Genomic DNA, 20,488 nt, shown 5'->3' with positions numbered 1-20,488 from the left:
TGTTTCCCACCAGATCTCAGGCCCAGGTCCCCCTGCCTCGACACGGCACCCCTGCTCTAACTACTTCTTATGGGCCCTGGGTTGGGCCCCTACCCCGGGTCAGCCCCAGCCTCCTCACCTGGCCCTTGGTCCCTGTGCTCACCTGGGCTGTGCTTCCTTCAAAGCTCAATGCCCAGTAAGAGTCCCTCCACCCTCCTCAGCTCCCCAGTCCCTAAAGGCCAACCCTGCCAAGACCCTCATCCTGACATGAGCCAGGGATGAAGACCAAGGAAATGGAGCCCAGCATACATCAGAGCCCGGGGAGGGCGACCAGGTCCCTGAAACCTGGGGATCCTTTCTCAAAAACTCACCTGAGTCCTGGGAAGGACCATCCTACTAACAGTCCTTTGGGAATTGACAAAAAGCCCATTTCTATCAGGAGGGATCACAGCTGTGATAAAGGTCCTCGATCAGGCCATGCTAGGAGTTCAGGAATGATATTGTCTGGGTGACATTTTCTGAGCCCACTTCTTCATCTGCATCCCTTCCTGCCCTCTGTCACTCTCTTCTTTCTGCCAGCTTTTCTGCCCAGGTAGGTGGGAGCTGGAGGGGCGGGGGAAGTCATATCCCCATACACAGTAGGGGGCCTCTCTGTTCAGGTGAGTGTGTACATCAGGCATGCTGACATCATCAGGACCAAACACACCTCTTACCCTTTCTGGTTTCTGCACTGGTGGTGGCTCCTTGATGGTCTAGAATGGAAATGGTCAAAACTGAAGTGGTCAAAGTTTAGTGCCCATAAAACTCATCTCTACTGAAGTGATACCTTCTGCTACCAGGTCTTTGCAGCATGAACTGGCTTCCCTCAACTCTCACACCCTAGCCTGGGGGTCACAGCTCCCTCCCTAATGGCTTTCTTCACCTCCATCCATCTTTTCCTTCTTACTTGGTACCCACAACAAGGGACGATCACTGTGGGGCATGGTGATAATCAAAGGTTAGAATAAAAGGCATGTGGAGGGCTCCAGCTCAGACACACAGACAGGAGGGGACCGTGCTCAGCAGCAGTAGGGGGACAGACCATGGCCTTTTGGGGTGTCAACCTTGGGGCCCACTGTCTGTGGGTCTGCAAACAACAGGCTCCACCTCCCTGAGCCTCAGGCTCCTCAGTCATCAAAGGGGAATCGGTACCTCCGTGGAGGGTCAAGGGGGAGACAGGCAGACTAAGGCCCCTGGTCCCTGGTAGAGTTTTCAGCCGCAGCCCTGACATCATATGAAGACAAGAGAACACTCCCCACACCCCTCCTCCTCTCCCCTTCCCTCCCTCCCCCTGCAGCCCTCCCTGCCTCCCAGCCCTCAGGGATGACAGTCCACCTCCCTCTCCCCAACCCAGCTTTCTCTCCTCACTTCTCGCCCTTTGCAGAAATCTGACCTGCTGGCTTCTATGCTGCCTTGCTTGTCCTTTCTCAGCTCTGCTTGTTCCTCTTCTTCACCCACCTCTGGCCTGTGTCCTTGCAAACCCAGCCGGCCAGCGCCTCTGTCTTCTCTCCCACCCAGGGCCAGTCTCTGTCCTTTATCATTATCACCACACCTGCCACACCCTCTGAAGGTGACATTTACCCTCAATGCCCCCCAGCTACCAATACCAGACCAGACATCAGATGGTGAGCGCCTGTGGGCAAGGGTAGTGGCTGCTTCATTTCTGCCCCTTTGTGTGCAGCACAGGGCCCTGCACATCCTGGTGACTTAGTGATGACTGATGAAGGAATGACGGAAGGCACCAGAGATGGGCAGGGATCCATGCTGTTTTCAAAGGCACAGCTGCCCCCAGGGTTAGCATCCTCCTGGCCAGCATTCTTCTCCCTCTGGGCCATCATTGCCCTTGCAGATCCCTCTTCGTCCCTCAACAGCAGAGACTCCTGGGGTCTTGGTCTACCTGAGTCCTTCAGAAGCCTGACTGCTGTGGTGCAGCCCTGGTCTCAGGAGGTCTGGGGTCCCTTTTCCCCAGGGGCTGGGACAGTCCATAGGCCACCTCCCTGTGGAGCTGAAAGCACGAAGCAGGTGGCCCCCTAGAAGCCCAGGCTGTGTCTATGCCTGGGATGGGAGGACAGGGTCTGTGCCTTGTTTGCTTGTGTGTTGGCCCTGGAGCTGATGGGAACCCGCCCACAGGCAGGATCGTGGGGCAGGTATGGGCGTGGTCCCTTAGGGGTTGGCGAGGGCTGGACGCAAGCTGTGCGGGCAGGGGTCACTCACCTTCCTGCGGCACAGCCACCAGATGCACCAGAGCATCAGGAGGAACAGGAGCAGGGCTGGGATGAGGGCACAGAAGTAGAGAGGGTTGACATAGGGGGTGAACTGTGGGGGTGGTGATGAGCGAGGCTCCTCGGGAGGCTGTTGGGCAGCTGGTGGGGCATTCCTGTCATCTAGTCTCGCTTCCTACAGAAAAAACACACAGCAGAGTCCCGGCATGGACCAGGCACCTGCTACTTGGATCCCAAACCAGCCCACCCTGTCCTCCCAGTCCCCCTTCTACTTGGTTGCCCCACCTGAGGACACAGATTCTAGGAGGTCGGGGCTGGTACCCAGAGAGCCACTGTGGAGCCCTGGGCCACAGACCCCACCGCTGGCCCTGCTCAGAGGCTCTCCCCAGAGCCCTGTCAAGGAAGCCCAGTCCTCCATGCAGTGACAACCCAGCCCTCACTGCCTGCCTAGTATGACATACAGGGGTTTTATGAGGACCACAAAATGCTACGACACACAGATGGGTGAGGGAGGGGCTTCGGGGCCTCAGAGAGGTGTGGATGCAAGAGCAGAGGCAGGACACCCTGCTCACCTCCCCGTAGCCTCCCTCCCCTACTTCCCCGCTCTGCAACCTCGGGCCAAGCTGACTAAGCATGGTCACAGCTGCTCCCACCCTCCTGACCCCGATGCCGGGGACCCCGACTTGGAGGGCCCAGGTGTCCTAGAGGCTCTGGACCCTGTCTCCTAGCACACAGTGCCCCAGCCTCTCCCGCTCACCCCGGCTGGAATCCAGGATGGAGCCTTGAGCTCCCCACCACAAGGCCAGGGCCAGGGGAGATGGCAAGGTGGGTCCAGGGTGGGCAGAGCCTCAGCACTGTTTCTGGACTCTGCTTAGGGCTCTAATTGGTCTCTTCCATGTGCCTTCAGTGACACTTGGTTCACAGAGACAGCAAAGGTTTGCAAGACCTGGACAGTAAAGTGTCCCCCAGGTGCTCTTTTTAGTAGCACTCTCAAGGCACTACCCAAGCCTCATGGGGGTTCAGCTCCTGGAGGTAGGGCTAAGGGCTCCGAGCTACCTGTGAGATGCTGCTCAGGGGCCTGTCTGCACAGGCTACCTGCTGGGCCTGCCTGGGGTGTTGTTCCCTTCACTTGCCTCCCCAGGGTTCAGGGTGTCAGGACAGCCTTAGATGCTAGAGCCTTACCCTGGTACTCGCACAGTTCTTGCTGGTGATGCTAACATTGTTGTTGATGAAGCTGACACCATTGTTCAGGCTAACTTCAACAAAGACCTCCCTAAAGCATAAAAGGGGCAGACAGTGACTACCAGGCCAGACAGACATAGTTCTTACACTTAACTCAAATTGTAGCTTATAATATCTCCTCACTGTAATGACTTTGAGCATCAGGCATTCAGGGCTACCAGAGAGCAGACAGCAGGGGTAAGGGGAGCTCATCCCAAAGTACTACGAGGTCAGCTTCTGCAGTGAAGGCTGACCAGGCAGTGAGGATCCCTGCATGGGGTGAGATGTCCTCGTGGCCATGAGTGAAGTGACCAGGGATGGCGGTATGATGTCACCATCCCGACTCCTCTGTATGTACAGAGTATGTGAATTTAGCTCCAAAAGGCTGCCTGGAGCAAAGGTACCATCCCTGGGGCACATCATCTCCTGCATCCTATGCTCCTCAGCAGAGCCTGGGCCACAGCAGATCGCTGAGCACCTCCAGGGACCACCAACCAGGGCAGGTGTGAAGGATGCCCTCAGTCCTCCTGGAGACAGACATGTGCTGCCCCAGTAGAGGTGGCTTCCTAAATTTTTTACACTTCGTGGTGGCAAAAACTGCCCACTCGGCCCCTGAGCTGGGCACTTACTGATCTGGCTCCTCTATCTTTACTCCTGGGCATGTTATACTGGTATCTTTCACAGACTCGGCTTTTATATCTGAAAGACAATCACATGAGAAGAATGTCAGTGGACTTGTCCACCCATCCGCCTCTCCCCTTCTGCCTGCCCTTGGAAGCAGAGCTACCACTTTGGCAGAAGCAGCTTCTCTTCTCTGCCTTCTTCTGACACCTACTGTGCACCAGACACTGTCAGGGCTCTGGCGTCTAGTGGGAACAAGGCAGGCAGAGGCCCTGCCCTCAAGGACCTGACATTTGTGGGACTGGAGAGGGAGACAGACAATAAAGTAACAATGAACAAAATAAGTGCCGGAGTGAAAAGTGCAGTGACATCAATAAGTAAGGGACAGATTAGAGAAGGGAGGGGAAGGGACAGCTGCTTAGGAGCAGGTGACCTGCCCTGTCTTTTAGAGACTCAATTTCTCTTTAAGAGAAAGTGAAATATTTATACAGGACATGATGGGATGTCTGGGATTTGCTTCACAATAATCAATGGTGAGAGTATCATCAAAACCAGATTGGCCAGGATTGGTAATTACTAAAAGTAGGGGAAGGCTGCTTCAAGGGCATTAACAAGTTTTGCTACTTCTGTATGTTATTGAAAATTCCCATTAAAGATAAGGTCTCACTGCGGCGGTGTTCCTGGAGCTGAAACCGGATGAGGGGAAAGGACTGGGGAAGAGGTTCCGGGCTGTGGGAGCCTGTTCCAAGGCCTGAGGCATAACTAGCTGAACTTGTTGTGGGAAAGAGGTGAGTGAGGAGAGGGGGCGGGGCCTCGTGGGCCCTGAGAAGGGGTTTGGGCTTTATTCTAAGTTCAGTGAGCCTGTCGCGTGGCTGGCCAGGATCGGGTAAGTTTGGACACAGACGTAGCAGGGCCTGCAGGTGGACTGGATGTGGGATGAGAGCAAAGAGGAGTCAAGGATGACGTGCAGGTTAGTGAGCAGAGCGCCTGGGTGGGTGGTGGTGACATTTATGGACACAGGGAAGCCTGAGGGGAACAGGGCTTCTGTGTTCGTGCTTGTTCTGTAACTTTGTGGGAGCTGGGAGGTGGCACGCCGGAGGCTCAGACAGTCTGTAGCTAGTAGCTGTGGAACCTTCTTCTCTCCTGAACCCTAACTCTTTACATCCTTGTAAAAAAAGATGTAAAGAAAGATAGGAAGGCCCAGCTGCTCTGACTGCTGGCTTTCCTACCAGCTTTCTCCCCACCCTGCTCAAACTTCCCCAGGTCCCAGACTTCCCCTCTGAAAGTTAGAATCAATGGTCCCAGAGGGCTGCAGCGGTTCTGACATCGGTGATTCGGGAGAAGAGTCCTTTCACTGGCCTTTTTCATGACACAGGCTTCCCAAGGCCCTAGGATCTAGGTCACCACTTCCTGGGGCCTGGAACCACAGCTCTGCACCTGCTGCCCTGTGTGGACAGGTGCTGGCCTGCACATTTTTGCTGTGTAGGATGAAAGCAGGTTCTCTCCTAGACTTGCACCCACAGGGCTGTGATCAGAGGTTAGGGATGAAGTTCTACAGGAGGGGCCATGCCCAGGGCCACGCCTCTAGGGACACGTTCCGGAGTATCTCCCTAAAAGTGGAGATAGTTTTAAATGTTCTTCTTTTAAATTTATTCAAAAATAGGCTTGTCGTCTGTTCAGAAATATTCTCTAATTTTTAAAAGACTGGAGTCTAGGTGTCACTACCTGGACACTTAAACTTCAAAAGATCATAATCAAACTAAAGATTTTCCTCTTACATTCCTAGCCTGTTAGTGTTTTTAGAGCCTCCTTTTTAACTTAGGGGCATTTTTTTGGGAACTAATATGTCTCATGAAGAAGGCTCTGCGTGACGCTCAATACTTTCAATTCCACTTCAGTTTTTCTTCTATCGTTCAGGAAAACTGGGGTTTACCAGCTGTATTTGAGATGTTACCGGCACTTATCTGTGGATTTGGAATCAGGGGTAACGTTTTATTCTTTACTTTTCTGTACTTCCTGCTTTCTACTGTGTAGCATTGTTATAATTAACAATCTCTAATAATTTGTATTGTTTTTCTCTTTTTTGCTGCAGGTCAGGGCTATTCCCTACAGGATGGTTCATTTCCATGTGGAAATGTTTTTGGATCTAACTCAACTGTCAGATTAGCTGTGAACTGTGTTAGTCCTTTGTTGGGACTGAAAATGAAAACTAATCGGCGAGTATGGTTAGGAGAAAGGATCTGCATCTGAAGGATAGGATGGTTGGGATTAGTGTGAAAAAAATTCCAAAGGGGAGCAACGTACTTTCCATAGGCTGTTCACAATCCAGAACAGGGAGAGGGAGGTGACGGCAGGCACCCCACATACCAAGGGCCCAGAAAAGCATGGTTGACTGGAAAGCAGTTTCCAATATTAACGGATTAACTAAATATTTCACTTGCCACATTTAAAAAGCTTTGTCTTAAAATATGAAAACTTTACATACTAGCGACAGACAAAACATATAGAAACCTTGATTAAAATATTTCTTCTTTATGCTTCTCTATATTTTCTAAACTGTTTTGCCATATGTTTTAATCAGAGGAAAATGTAATTTAAAAGAATCAAATCAATCCTCATCAGTGCATCAGGGCTCCTGGCGATAAACAGCCCTGTACGGCCACTTCTGGTCAGCCTTGACTACATGCAGTGAGGTGGTCAGCAGAGGAGCCCAGGACTGTGGGATGGGCCCTCCTGTGTGAGATCCTGGTGCTGGTCCAACTCAGAGAGAAACACTGGTGATATCTAGAGTGGGAAAGCAATGTAGCCATGGACCACAGGGGAACATCTGAACACATTTCCTGGAGGATAGGTTGAGTCCCACCTTCCTCAAGAACTGTCATCTCAGTGAGGTCAAAGGCCCAGACTGGGCAATCACATCACCTATGCCTACTTTCCAGCTCTTCCTGAACCAGCTTGTGACCTTGGGCAAGCTCTTGAATTGACTCTGACTCTGGTTTCAGATCTACACAAAGGAATAACAATAGGTTTCTTTTGAGAATTAACTGGGATAGTGCGTGTAAGGCACTTAGCACATTAGCAGATGTAGTAGGTGCTCAATAAACATTAGCTCTCCACATAAACGTGTTACTGAGTCCTAATCACTCTGAGAAATTACAGTCCAAGGGAAATCTAGCTCCCTGAGGCCATCTACACACTATGTGGTGAGAGAGTGTGGCAATGGCAGAGCCCTGCGCATTCTATGCACCCGTGGAAGAAGGAGAGATACTCGCTCTGGGTTTACCAGATGGCCCTGGAATGAGGAGTGTCACTGAACATAATATAATCATATTAAATCAATGCATCAGGGGAGGGTTGAGAAGGAAGAGGAAGTTCAACTGTCCCCAGGCGCTCTGTGGGGGAGATCAGGCCCACCTCAGCACTGAGGACACATCTGCTTCCCCAACTGTGTGCTTCCTCAGGCCTCTCACCCATCCTGGAGGGATACCTGGTGCCTGAGTATTTCCAAACAGTAGCTTTACATATGTGATAGGGTTTAGTTAGTGCACCTACCATACTGGCCCCATTTCACAGTACAGATAATAGAGGCTGGGAGCAGAACACTCATTAGGTCAAGATCACACATATAATGTGGGCCAGCGCCAGGATTCCGGGGCCCAGGCCTGGCAGTTGGCATCCGCTCTCAATCCCAGGTGACCACACGGTCCTGGGAGAGCTCAGTGCACCTGGCCCAGACTCAGGGCCCTGGGGCCACCTCCACTTCCCACCAGCAGACTCGTGAGATTCAAGTCCTTGTCTCTCAAGGGAAGTGAGGGCCAAGGAAAGTGTGGGGGGAGTGTAGCAGTGAGGATAGACCCAGCACCCCCAACCCAGCCTTGAAAGGTGTACGTCCTGACCCAAGAAGCTCTTGATGTGCTGGGGATTGATCACTTCCTGGCCTGAGATGAAGGGAGCAGTGGCCAGGCTTCCCAGCCAGGTCCCTCCTTCCATTGTCCATGCTGCCTCTATACTCACAGTGTCCACAGTGAGTGGTGAGCAAGGGTTTCGACGGCCTGGCTGGCTCAGGGAACGCAGTGTGGTGCGGGAAGCGTGTCACTTGGCAGCACCAAGGGGGTTACTTACCAAACAACTGCTTGTCACTGAACTTAAATCTACAAATAACTTCATCCTTCTTCTTTGCATTATTAAATCCTTTTCCAGAAATCATCAATTCATTTTCATCTGCAAGGGCAACACCCAAAGGTCTGTATTAGGAGGGGCTGAGTGCTGTCTTCCCTCTGATCTTGCAGTTACGACAGGCCACTCCATAACTGAATTGCCAGGGACTCTGATGAGGAAGCATATGTGTCTGAACCAGTATCTGTGTGCACACTGGGCCTCACCTGGTATCACAAAGGGTACAACTGAGATGCTTTGTCCAGAAAGCTGCTCCTTTTGCTTCCCAACCCCTCCCCCTGCACCCCAATTCCTCCAACATAACAACCACAGGAAGGAAATGAAGTCACAGGAAGGTCTAAAATCGGCTTGCAGGGCTGCATGTCCCACGTACAGTCCACTGCCCACCAGCTCTCAGGCAGCAGAAGGACGAACAGTCCGGGTAAGGGAGATGGATCCTTTCTGGAACAGAGAGCTTTCTCTCTGGAAGAAAAGTTGTACACCAGGCCAGCTGGGGGCTCCAGAGAGAGGAGCTGGGAAGGCAGGCGTCTCCCTGAGAAGGCTGGTGGAGCTGAGCATGAAAAGGGCATCTAGCCTGCCTGAGACTGACACAGGTGCACAGGTGGACGTGACCTGCCCTGGGGCGGGCGGGTCTGGGAGCACCACATGCTGCTTGGGACAGTCACTTTGAGAGAAACTGGACACTGACCAGCTGTGATCTGGGTGTCCCCTTAAGGCAGCAGGCCTACGTCTGGTCTTGACTCCAGGGAATTCCTTTCCCAAGCTCGCAGAGGTAAGCATCAGGATGGTCCTACAGTATGACTTCTGGTATTGACTTATTAGAAACAATCTGACTATTGATCAAGGGAGGCCCATGAAATAAATTGTTCCATCCATGCAATGGGATACTATGTAGACGGCTGGAAAGTACTATGTACTGCATGATCCCATTAATGTAAAAATATCCTTGTAAAGTATACTTAGGTAGGTCTTTACATATAAAAGCTGAACTCCTTGTGGTTGTTATCTCTGGAGAGAGTAGGATGGGACAAGGGGGGACCTTATCACGGTGGGGGACAGCCTGGACCCAGGCTGGTTACAGGAGTGTCCCCATCTGCGCAGTGTGTCCTGCCTTCATCCCGCAGGTCCTCCTGCCCCGCACAGCCTGCCCACCCCCACCCCTTCCACCCCCCACCCCCCCAGAAGGTCTCTGGCCATGACGCAGAGCTGGATGCTGGACCTCAGAGGGAAGCCCTGCTCTGCACTGTGTCCTCCTATGGCCACACTGCTGGGCCCCACCTGCTGGGCTTCCTGCAGACACTCACTCTGGCCCAGTCACATACAGGAAAAGGAGTGACCAGGTGCCGCCTCCAGCCTGCCTCCGGGGTCCAAGCCCCGGGCCAACCCAGCAACACACAGGAGGGATGAATCCCCAAACCACGGTGCCGAGTGCCCCAGGCCAGGCCCTGCGCTCATCCCCTGTGAGTCCCTGAGGAGAGGTTCTAAAGCAGCAAACTAGCTTGTGGAGGAAGAAATCAGGGAGTAGCTGCCTCCAGGGGGTGGGGCAGGGATTGCCTGGGAAGGGAGCTGAGGGGACTTTCTGGGGGCAAATGTAATGTTCTGAGTCTTCATAGGGCTGGGGATTACACAGGTGTGTGCATTTGTCATATCATTTGTCACTCGTCAAATGATACACTTGTTTGTTGCATTTCAAGAAGAAATGCAAGAAACAAGAAATCTTTTTCTTCATTTCAAGAAGAAAAATCTTAACAAAAATTGTTTCCCAGCTAAAGAAATGTGGTGCAGTAGCCTGATGACTGTAAGCTAGTTTGAAATGCATCAAGATATAAGATAGGGACTTCCCTGATGGTGCAGTGGTTAGGAATCCACCTGCCAATGCAGGAGACAAGGGTTCGGGCCCTACTCCAAGAAGATCCCATATGCCGTGGAGCAACTAAGCCTGTGCACCACAACACTGAGCCTGAGCTCTAGAGCCCGCAAGCCACAACTACTGAGCCCACGTGCCACAACTACTGAGCTTGAGAGCCTAAAGCCCGTGCTCCGCAATGAGAGAAGCCATGGCAATGAGAAGCCCATGCACCGCAACGAGGAGTGGTCCCTGCTCGCCACAACTAGAGGAAGCCTGCAGCAATGGAGACCCAATGCAGTCAAAAAAAAAAAAAAAAAAAAAAAAAGAAATAAGATGAATTGATGAAAACAGAGAGTCAAGAAAGAGAGAGGAGTTAGATAAATAAATGATAAAGGAAATACGGTCAGGTATTAACTGCAGATCCAGGTAGTGGAGAGAGGGGTATCCATTGTACGTTCATTTCCACTTTGCCATAGGTTTGAAATCTTCCGTAATAAAAAGCTGGAATAAAAACAATGAATTAGGGCTTCCCTGGTGGCACAGTGGTTGAGAGTCCGCCTGCCGAAGCAGGGGACACGGGTTCATGCCCCGGTCCTGGAAGATCCCACATGCCGCGGAGCGGCTGGGCCCATGAGCCATGGCCGCTAAGCCTGCACGTCTGGAGTCTGTGATCCGCAACGGGAGAGGCCACAACAGTGAGAGGCCCACATACCGCAAAAAACAAAACAAAACAAAAAACCAATGAATTGAATGATAAAAATAAAAAAACAAAGCTGTGGACACAGCCAAGCAGAAGTCATGGTTCATACTGGGTGACAAGTGCCTGACAAGAGGCAGGAATAGAGCAAGGGCTGTGAGAAGCCAGAGGGACCAGTTGATTAGGAAAGGCTTTGGCATTGAGATGCCCTGAGAATAAGGCCTAAAAGGATGGTGGGCTGGACCCTGTAAAGCTAAGGAAGGTTTTGCAGGGAGCCCAGTACCCCCAGCCCCCAGCCTCTGCAGCAGATGGGCTTAGAGCAGAGGTTGGACCTTGGAGGGTCTGGTTGTCTGGCTCAGGGGCCTCAGCTTCCATGGTCAGGCTGGGGTAGGGAAGTGGTCTTCTCTGCCCCTCAGGCCCTGTGCAGAGGATGGCTGGAGCACAGGTCTGGAGGCAGGGAGGCCAGCAGAGGCCTCTGCCTAGTCCTGGAGGGAGGCCGAGAGGCTGAAGAGGCCACGTGTCTCATGCTCCCCACTCCTGGCTTCCCCACACCCGGCCCACTGACTTATTCAGAACAACAGCCTGATGAACAGCTTCTTCTACTTTATTTGGGGCCCAGGTTCCTGCCTTGAGCTTTCCCTCCAAGTGACAGTCATGCTGTGTGGCAGCTTTTGACAAGATGACAGCAGCTGTAAAGGTCAGAGCAGCAGTGCTGGGCCACGCCTGCAGAGGGTGTGCGGTGGGCACCTGTCACCTCAGCTGGGCCACCACAGGGCGTGAATGACAATGGGCATCTTCCTCTATGGTTTGACAGGCCTGTGTATGTCCCAGGGACATAATCAGAGAAATGAAGCTGTCAGGCTACTGCACGGCTGGCACATGACACCAGAGAAGCCCTGGTTTCGTGTCTGGGGGCAGCAGAGCTCAGATATGAACACTGCTGTGTCTGACCCCATGGCCTACCGTGCTGTAGCCTTGCAGTTCAGAGCACCGCGGCCAGGCCCAGCTTCCTGGGTCTGTGTCCAGCTGCATCCAGCTGTGTGCTGTTACCAGTGGGAGCGTGTGCTTATCCACCCACCTCAGCTCCACAAACCCCAGTGATGTGGACTCACAAGCCAGCACACACAGAGCTCACTGAGAGAGAGGGCTTCTTCCAGAAAAGCAACTGCACAGGATCCTCCCCACACTGATGCAGGGACCCTCCCAGAGGAGAGAAGGCAATCTTCTCAAGTTCCAGATCTCAGGGAGAGGTCGACCCCATTGAACCACTGGGTGTAGTGATAGCTGTGAGTATTTGTTGGATGCCTTTGTCAGTCTGTGTTGCTAGTATGACGCTGACCATGAACTATGTCCAATTCTTTTCTTCATCCACTGAAATAATCATATTTTTCTTCCCCATTGTGCTGATGAGGAAAATCACATTGATACTTCACATACTGAATCAGGCTTGCATTTCAGAGGTGAGCCCTAATTATTCTTGATGTATTGTGTTTTTTTTATGTTGTTGGATTCTATTTGCTAGTGTTTTGTTGAGGGTTTTTAAAATAAGGTTTTTCTTATTTCTTAATTAAACTTCTGGTTTTGAGTTTAAAAAGTATGTACACTCATCATTTTGCAATATCTTTGTGTCAAGTCATTTTGTGGCATACATCAAACTTAAACAGAGCTGTATGTCAATTACACATCAGTAACACTGGAAGAAAGGAGTAATTATACAAATACACCCCCCCAACACTTGGCATACACACCTCACATAAACATTCCCTTATATGCCCAATGTAGTCCTATGCCCACAATTTCCATACAATCATCCCACACACTCAGACATCAACACACACCACACACACTATACGCACACCCCACACATAGTGAAACCATGTGCTCACAGCACACCCACAACGCACACTGGGCACATTCACAACTCACACAAACACACACGCCTGTGTTTAAAACAGCACTCCAGCTCTTACCTCCTGTACAGACACTGGAAGGCTCCACAGCTGTAATTTCAATACAGGACTTAGTTCCGAGCTAGAATAGGGAGATGAGGGGCAGGGGCTTGAACACGGGGGCTTGGCGAGAAGCTACCCCTTCCCACTTCTCACGTCCAGCCCTCACTCACTGGCTCAATGATGTATTTAAGAGCCTTGAATCCTTGGTCCACTGCAAAGACGTGATGCGGGCTGTCTGCAATTTCCAATAACTACAGCAGAGAGGAGATGGTTGGCACACAGTCAGGGGTTGAGGACGCAGCAGGCCCCAGCCCAGGAGACAGGCTCTCGCCTCCTGCCATGCTGGGTTCCAAGGCCACACGCTGGCATCTGCTAGCAGCCCACCCTTAGGGAGTGGAAAGCTCCCCCACCCGCGCCTCTGGTGTGCAGGTTTACACAGCACTGGCTGTTCATCTGCAGTGGCTACCTGTTGTCCAGACACTTGGGGTGGGTAGAGGGCCATCCTCTCGGAGACCCTGGGACAGCTGCCTTTGAAAGATTTCCCCAACTGGGCTCGCGAGTGGCACCTGGTTACCTGTTCTGAATTACCTGGTCTTCCTCAAAGTCTTTTACACCCACACAGTATACTGTTGCTCCCATTTTCCGGGCCTTGTCAGCCTAAGAGGGAAAAAGTGTTGAGTACAATTCACAAAACAGGTGGAGCACAAAGCTGGGAAGAATGGTCTGGACTTACTTCTTCCTTAGTCATTTCAAATGGCGCTTCCTCCAGGGTTCCATCGGTCAAGGAGATAATCATAGAGGGAACCTTGCTTTCTGCAGAAGAAGCAGGGAGTGGCCTGGTCAGCAAGGCACCTGGAGTGACCTGCCTCAGGCTGCCAGGCCCACAGCACTGCTCCCACACCTCCTCCTCCTGGGGAGAGGCCACCCTGACCCGAGTACCCACCACCCAGAGCGCCTAGAGGGAGAAGGGGCCTCAGCCCAGGACCCACTTGACAGACAAGGAGCCTGAGACCGGATCAGAGCCCTTCCTAGTGGACCTTCACTATGGGCAGGTGGCACGGCCTTTGCCCTGAAAGGCAACTGCAGCTACTTCACGGGACGAGGACAAGCCTCTCAGGTGAGCGCAGGGAGAAGCAGCCGACCGACTGCACAAGACACCCCCTGGGTCAGGGGGCAGTGGGCCCCGTCCTGGGCTGCGCCGGCAGGCACTGCTGCTGGCTCTGTGGGTCCTGCTATTCAGAACTCAAGGTCAAGGTGCTTGGGCAGCAGCCCCCGCCCAGCTCCCCGCCTTTCCCCAGCAGCCCATGCATCCTTCCTGACAAGGGCTGCAACCCTACAGTCTCGATGCAGGTGGTCTGGGCCAAGTACAGCCATTTCCACTGGCGGAGGCACAGTCACAGGATGAGAGTCAACCGGAGGGAAGAGGCTCAAGGGAAAGGAGGCAGAGCCAGAGCTGTGGTGGACAAAGTGTGGGCAGCCAGGGGGACACCAAGGTCTCTGTTCCCTAAACTGAACCCCGTCTGCTCGCCATCCCTGGAAGTTCTCTTTTCTTTTTCATGCAGCCCAACCATAGGTCAAGCACTTGATACCTAGTAAGAACCCGGAATGTAATGCATGAAGCCATGTGGTTCTTGGAAGCATCCCTGGGGGTGGTTTTAATCCTCACTGCGCAGAGGAGGCACCTGCAGCACAGAGAGGACAAGGGACTCGCTCCAAGGTCAGCGCTAGGAATTGGCCAAGGTGGGTCTGCACCAGCCCTTGCTGAGGGCCTCGCCTGGCTCTGTCCCACCTGAGCACAGTGACGCCAGCAGGCATCTTACCTCCTGAGTTAGCTTGTTGAATCTGCTCATTTGCCTGCAACAAAATGAAGGAAATTGGTGGAGGGCAGTGAGATGACCCAATAATACTCGAAGACCTGGGTAAAGCAGAATAAATTCTCAGAGCTGTAGGATCTGTACCTTTTTAAATCCTTCCTGCATGTGTGTGGCTCCACTAGGTACTATATTCTGAAGTCTGCTAAGACCATCACGAATTTCATTTCTGAAAAAAACAGTAAAGGGGGTTGAGGAGGAACGAGGGTTGACTGCTGCAAAACAGATCAGCTGTCCTGGTGCCATTCTGCCCTGTGGAGACCTGCCTGGACCACAGAGGACACAAGTGGCCCTGTGGTGACCTCTCTGCCTGTGTTTTTGACACTGACTGGCCTTGGTCAACACTTCTCTGTCCCGCATTCAGCGGGTGTGGAGGATGCTGCTTTGCTGGTCCCATGGGTAGGGCCTGGCTTTCAATGTGCTCATCTCTGTCTCAGGCATGCAGACCTCGGCGGACTCAGCAAGGGCCCTGCCTTGACCGTCCGTGGTGAGGCGGGAGCACCCATGGCTGAGCACCTGTGAATCCAGCACCGCCAATGTGACTGGCGGTACTGCTGGCACCTAAGGGGTCCCTGGTGAGGGCGCATCACCTTCCAACAGGCAAGGCTGAGTTTGGAAAGGTCACTCTGCTGATACCCCTGCCCTGTCCCCTCCTCTCCTGCCACAGACTCCTGAGGTGGACTTGGTCCCTCCAAGCCACTTCCCCCTCTGGATCGGCACTAAAGGAAGCAGTCAGGATGCTCCGTTAGAGTCTAGGGCTCCTGGGCTTCATGTGCTCCTGAAGAAAGAGACCATAAGCTGGAAAAGAGGCCTGAGGCCCGTCCATGTGGGAGGAAGAGCAGGGACCCCAGGCTGCCATGGGGATGGGCTGTCGGCCTCTGTTAAAGCAGATGCAGGGGATGGGACTGGGACACACCAGGGCTGGGGCTTAGGTTCAGGCTAGTGCAGTGTGATGGGCTGAGCTGTCACAGCAAGTCTAAGGAGAACATGGTCCCTGAAGGCTGGCTCTTGCCTTGCGCAGAAGGGATTCTGCCGTGAGGTGCGATCTGAGAGCCCCAGGTCCTGCCCTGCCTGACCCAGCCCAGGAGCTGAGGAGGCTGTGACCCAGGGCCAGTGGAGGCCAAACCAGGCCCTGCCCACCCCAGCACAAACACCCTCCCCTCTTCCTGACACTTTGGGGGAGATTTCCTTTTTGTTGACAGCACCCCCAAATATGCTGGAGCTCTCATCGCTCCCCAGCCTTTGGCCCGGGACTGAGCTTGGCCAGGCTTCACTCCTGCCTGAGCAGGCCTTTTTCTTGGGCTGCCCCCGCCCCATCCCTACTCCCAGCTCTGTGCACTAGGCTGCTTACGCCCTCATCAGGCCCTTCACTTCTTAAGATTCCACCCCGTTTTTCACTCCCCTGAGCCCACTCCCACTTCTGACACCTTCCCTTGAGGAAGGCATCGTCACCTCTACTTTCCAGAGAGGACCCCGGAGACCCTCAAGAGCCTCCCCACAGCTCCCTTGGTTCAGGCTCTGAACCCCTGCCTTGGAGGAGGCAGTGGTCCTCCTGTCCCCCACGGGCAGCTCCTCCCTCAGAGGCCCCCGCCCAGCCCCCGCCTCTCTTTCTGCCACCTGCCTGACAGCCCCCCACTGACTTGCTATCTTCCACCTCAACCTCACTCAGGTCTCTCTCTCTCTGAAATGCAGAAGACAGGGACACACATGACCATGTCTTCCCCTAGCTCACCTAACAGGAAGCACAGCCCCTGCTTCTCCTGGGAGCCAGGCATGGGGAGTGCTGTGTCCACGCACTGGCACCAATACACTCCCTGGGTTCCGATCATTTGCATCATAAGCGTCGGCTACTCGGGAGCTCCGTAGCTTCCCACCTCCAGGACTTCGGGCACCTCGCTGGGCCCTCCCAGCGGCCCGCCTAGGATGCTGGCGTGTGATGCTTCCCTCCTGCACCCCAGCCCACACTCATGGGCTCCCTTGTCTCAGACCCACCAAGGGACCAAGCTCCCCTCCACTGAAGCTCCAGCACTTCAGCACTGCCCACCCCCGCCTCCTGGTTCTGACTGTGCCTCCCCTCTTCCCCCACTGGCCCAGAGCAGAGAGTGACACACAGAGCAGGTGCCCAACACAGGCCAGTGTTCACAAAGGGCCCACACATCTGCTCCACCAGATCCCAGGCGTCCTTGCAGTGAGCCAGTTCTCAGGAAAGGGAAGAGCGCTGAGAGGACACAGGACAGGTGGAGGGCAGGGCTTAGAGGGGGCGGAGATGGTCTAGCAGCACGGGGTCTGCCAGGGCCAGCGCAGCCAGGGGTCAGTGGGAGCCATGGGGCCGGGACTGGGGGTCAGAGTGGACGGTGAGGGGAGCCCAGGATGGCCCAGCCTGCTCCCAGTGGGAACTGTCAGCTCCCTGTGTCTCTCAACGGACCCCATCCACCAGGCCTGCCTGGGGGATTAAAGCAGTACTTACCTGTCTGAGGTGAGCTTCATGAGGGTGTGGCCCAGAGTGGAGTAGGTGATGAAGGATATTCGCAGGTTAGGGCTGGGGAGGAAGCACGTGCTCATGAGAAGGTGTACGTGACACAGGCTCAAAATTAAGCCAATGAGCAGCCAGAAAGAAGGTACATTCCAATTTCTCTGTTCCTCACCCCAACTCTTCCCCTTTGGGGTCCATTTCCCAAACCCTGGATGCTCCTATATCTTTAGTGAAGGATTTTAGGAATCTTGGTGAACGAGGCCTGTGGAGATGTGGTGCCTTCCTGGAAGAAAGTGCCAGGATGGCATCCTGCCCCAGCCCTATGCTCCCAACACGCCCCCCGCCCCAAACACACACACACACACGCACACACCAGGAGACAGACACCTATGCCCGTGGCATGAGGGCCTCCCAGCTGGCTTCTCCTCTTCTATAAGATTCTTTGTACCTTCACTCCTCTTCCTCCCTTCACAGCCCTCCCTGCCTTGTCTCTTTGTACCTTCACTCCTCTTCCTCCCTTCACAGCCCTCCCTGCCTTGTCTTTTCTCATCTAGAAAAATCATTCTCTTTCTTGGTAGCTATTCATATACATCCCTCCCTTTCTTCTCTCTGGCCACTGCCTTTTGGTCCATTGACCCTCATTATCTTTTAGCTAAATGCTACAATAGGTTCATGGATAAGCTCCCTACTGCTCCTCGTTATTGTTACAAAATATTTTACCCACAATATCAGACTTTCCTTCCTGGGACACAACCTTGATCATGTCAGACCCCTGACCAAGAATCATCTATAGCTCCCTATTGTTCATAGCAGGAAATACAAGTCCCTTGGCCTGGCATTATAAGCCCTGATGACCTTGGTCCAAATCTGTCCTGTCCAGCCTCATCTCCTAGCCTTCTCCTGAGTTAACCCTACTCTCCAGCTGAACAGATCACTCACTGCACAAGAAGTCTCCTTGATGGTTCCCGTTACCCTGTCTTTCCCCATTCTTCAAGACCCAGTTCAAAATTACACATCCTCTGAGAAACCATCCTTGACTTTTTTCCTAAGAATTCTTGCTTTTTCCTTTTAATTTGCCTTATAAGTCCTTCGCCCTTTTCTTTTGGCCCTTGGCACCATTTAACCTGGTGTTTAGTTTTCGTGTTACTGGTTTGCCTGTTTCCTCATCTATGAGGTCCTCAAGGGCAGACTGTGTCCCCTACAATATGGCCCGACTTCCAGGTAGGAGCCAGGAAAGCTGCTGAGACCTGATGGAACCAGTGTTATCTCTTCTGCTTCAGAACACCCCCCTGGGCTCTGTGCTCCTGACCCGAGGGGCTCCCATGGCCACTGAGTCTAAACAGCTGTGTACTCCGCCTGGGAGGGGTAAATACCCTGAAACTTGGAGAAGTCGTACTTGTCATACTTCTTGACCAAATCTTCCACAAAGGCGTAAACGTCCATCCAGTTGTTGTTCACACTGCCTGACCTGAAAATGAAGAAGACCTGAGTCAGACAGATGAGGTGCATCTATTGTGTGGGCAGAATTTCTGTCTCCTCAGTTTCCAGCAGACCCTTTAGCAACTCCCCCCGCCCCCACCCCCATGCCCACCAATGTAGCTGAAGGCTGCCACACTCCCTCAGAGACCTCAGTGGGTCACCGTGGTGGTGATGACTTCATCAGTGTGAGTGTGGGAAGGGTGACCAACCAGACCTGTGTGCTTGGGACTCAGGAACTTTTAGGGATGAGGGACTTCTGGTGGCAAACTAGGATGGCTGGGCAGGCTTGGTGGAGCTGTTCCACAGGAAATGATGTAGAATGCATTGGTTGGAAAAGCCTCCAGTGATTCTGATATGACTCTTTTGGTCCCTCAATTCCCCTTGGCAATAAACCACTCCTAGCTCTCTACTCCTCTCCTGCCCCTTGAAAAGGTGTGGGGGTGGGCAGGGGTCAGGGCTCTCTGGCACACCATTCCCACAAAAGGCTCTTAGTTGGTCCTAGCATTCATTCTGCATCCTCTAGGCTGCATCTAAATCTCTCAACAAATAGTGATGAAACTAAGAATAGATTCTTTTAACATTATCAAGATTATCATTCATTGAGATGTATGTACCAGGCACTTTACATACATGATTTCCAATTCCAGAACAACCCCATAATATCAGCATTATTTTCATTTTCATTATTTTCATTTTCATAAGAAAGTTGAGGCTCTCACAAGTCATGGAATTTTCCACAATTTCCATAGCTAACATGGATCTGAATCCAGATCTCGCCTCAAAACCCATGCTCTACCCATTGCACTGGGCAGATGTGTGTGACACGGTTATGTCCAACATTTGCTGGGTAGCAAACACTAGACTCTGACAACTCCCACAATATAAACTTTCTATCAGAAGCTTCCATGCTAAAGTGCAAGACAACTTTTTAAACTAATGGTAACACCTGAAACTAATAAAATATTTTAAGTCAAATATACTTCAGTTAAAAAATAGAACTATGTACTCAACTCAAAAAAAGAGAACACATCAAAATAATTATACACCATGTCCTAATGAGATTTATCCTTGGAATGTGACCATGGTTCAACACATGCAAATTAAAAAGTGGGACACACTACATTAATAGAATGAAAGATAACAGTCCAGATGATCATCTCAACAGATGCATAAAAAGCATTTGACAAGTTACAACAACACTTCATGCTAAAAACTTCAAACAGATTGGGTATAGAAGGAACAGACCGCAACACAATTAAGGCCATATACAACAAACCCACAGTTACCATTACACTCGATGGTGGAAAGTTGAAAGCTCTGCTTCTAAGATCAGGAACAAGACAAGGATGTCCACTCTTGCCACTACTATTCAACATAGTCTTGAAAGTCCTAGCCATGGCAATCAGAGAATAAAAAGAAATAAAAGGGATACAAACTGGAAAAGAAATAAAACTGTCACTGCAGATGACATGATACTATACATAGAAAATCCTAAAGATGCCACCACAAAACCACTAGAACTAATCAATGAATTTGGTAAGGTTGCAGGATACAAAATTAATGCACAGAAATCTCTTGCATTCCTGTACACTAACAACAAAAGATCAGAAAGAAAAATTAAAGAAACAATCTCATTTGCCATCGCAGCTCAATATCACAAAAACAAACAACCCAATCCAAAAATGGGCAGAAGACCTAAATAGACATTTCTCCAAGGAAGACATACAGATGGCTAACAGATACATGAAAAGATGCTCAACATCGCTAATCAATAGGGAAATGTGAATCAAAACCACAGTGAGGTATCACCTCACACGGGTCAGAATGGCCATCATCAAAAAATAAATGCCGGAGAAGGTGTGGAGAAAAGGGAACCCTCTTGCACTGGTGGGAATGTAAATTGATACAG

At 52.0% G+C, this 20,488-nt stretch overlaps 1 protein-coding gene across 1 annotated transcript in view; it reads right to left on the bottom strand.

Annotated features, from left to right (window-relative positions):
• ANTXRL (ANTXR like) overlaps positions 1 to 20,488 on the bottom strand; it is a gene marked incomplete at both ends in the record, with an annotated part of 41,799 nt that overhangs the window by 13,735 nt on the left and 7,576 nt on the right. The window contains 12 exons of the mRNA XM_079900585.1: positions 2,233 to 2,415; positions 3,423 to 3,513; positions 4,091 to 4,160; positions 8,205 to 8,303; positions 12,775 to 12,835; positions 12,927 to 13,007; positions 13,345 to 13,413; positions 13,490 to 13,569; positions 14,577 to 14,610; positions 14,715 to 14,796; positions 17,095 to 17,166; positions 18,497 to 18,568. Coding sequence (XP_079756711.1) covers positions 2,233 to 2,415; positions 3,423 to 3,513; positions 4,091 to 4,160; positions 8,205 to 8,303; positions 12,775 to 12,835; positions 12,927 to 13,007; positions 13,345 to 13,413; positions 13,490 to 13,569; positions 14,577 to 14,610; positions 14,715 to 14,796; positions 17,095 to 17,166; positions 18,497 to 18,568 — 994 coding nt within the window. The remainder of the gene's footprint in view (positions 1 to 2,232; positions 2,416 to 3,422; positions 3,514 to 4,090; positions 4,161 to 8,204; positions 8,304 to 12,774; positions 12,836 to 12,926; positions 13,008 to 13,344; positions 13,414 to 13,489; positions 13,570 to 14,576; positions 14,611 to 14,714; positions 14,797 to 17,094; positions 17,167 to 18,496; positions 18,569 to 20,488) is intronic.

Source organism: Stenella coeruleoalba (assembly GCF_951394435.1).
Source record: "Stenella coeruleoalba genome assembly, chromosome: 16".
Classification (NCBI taxonomy): domain Eukaryota; kingdom Metazoa; phylum Chordata; class Mammalia; order Artiodactyla; family Delphinidae; genus Stenella; species Stenella coeruleoalba.
The sequence above is the reverse complement of the archived record's forward strand: the minus strand, read 5'-3'. Positions and strand labels throughout refer to the sequence as shown.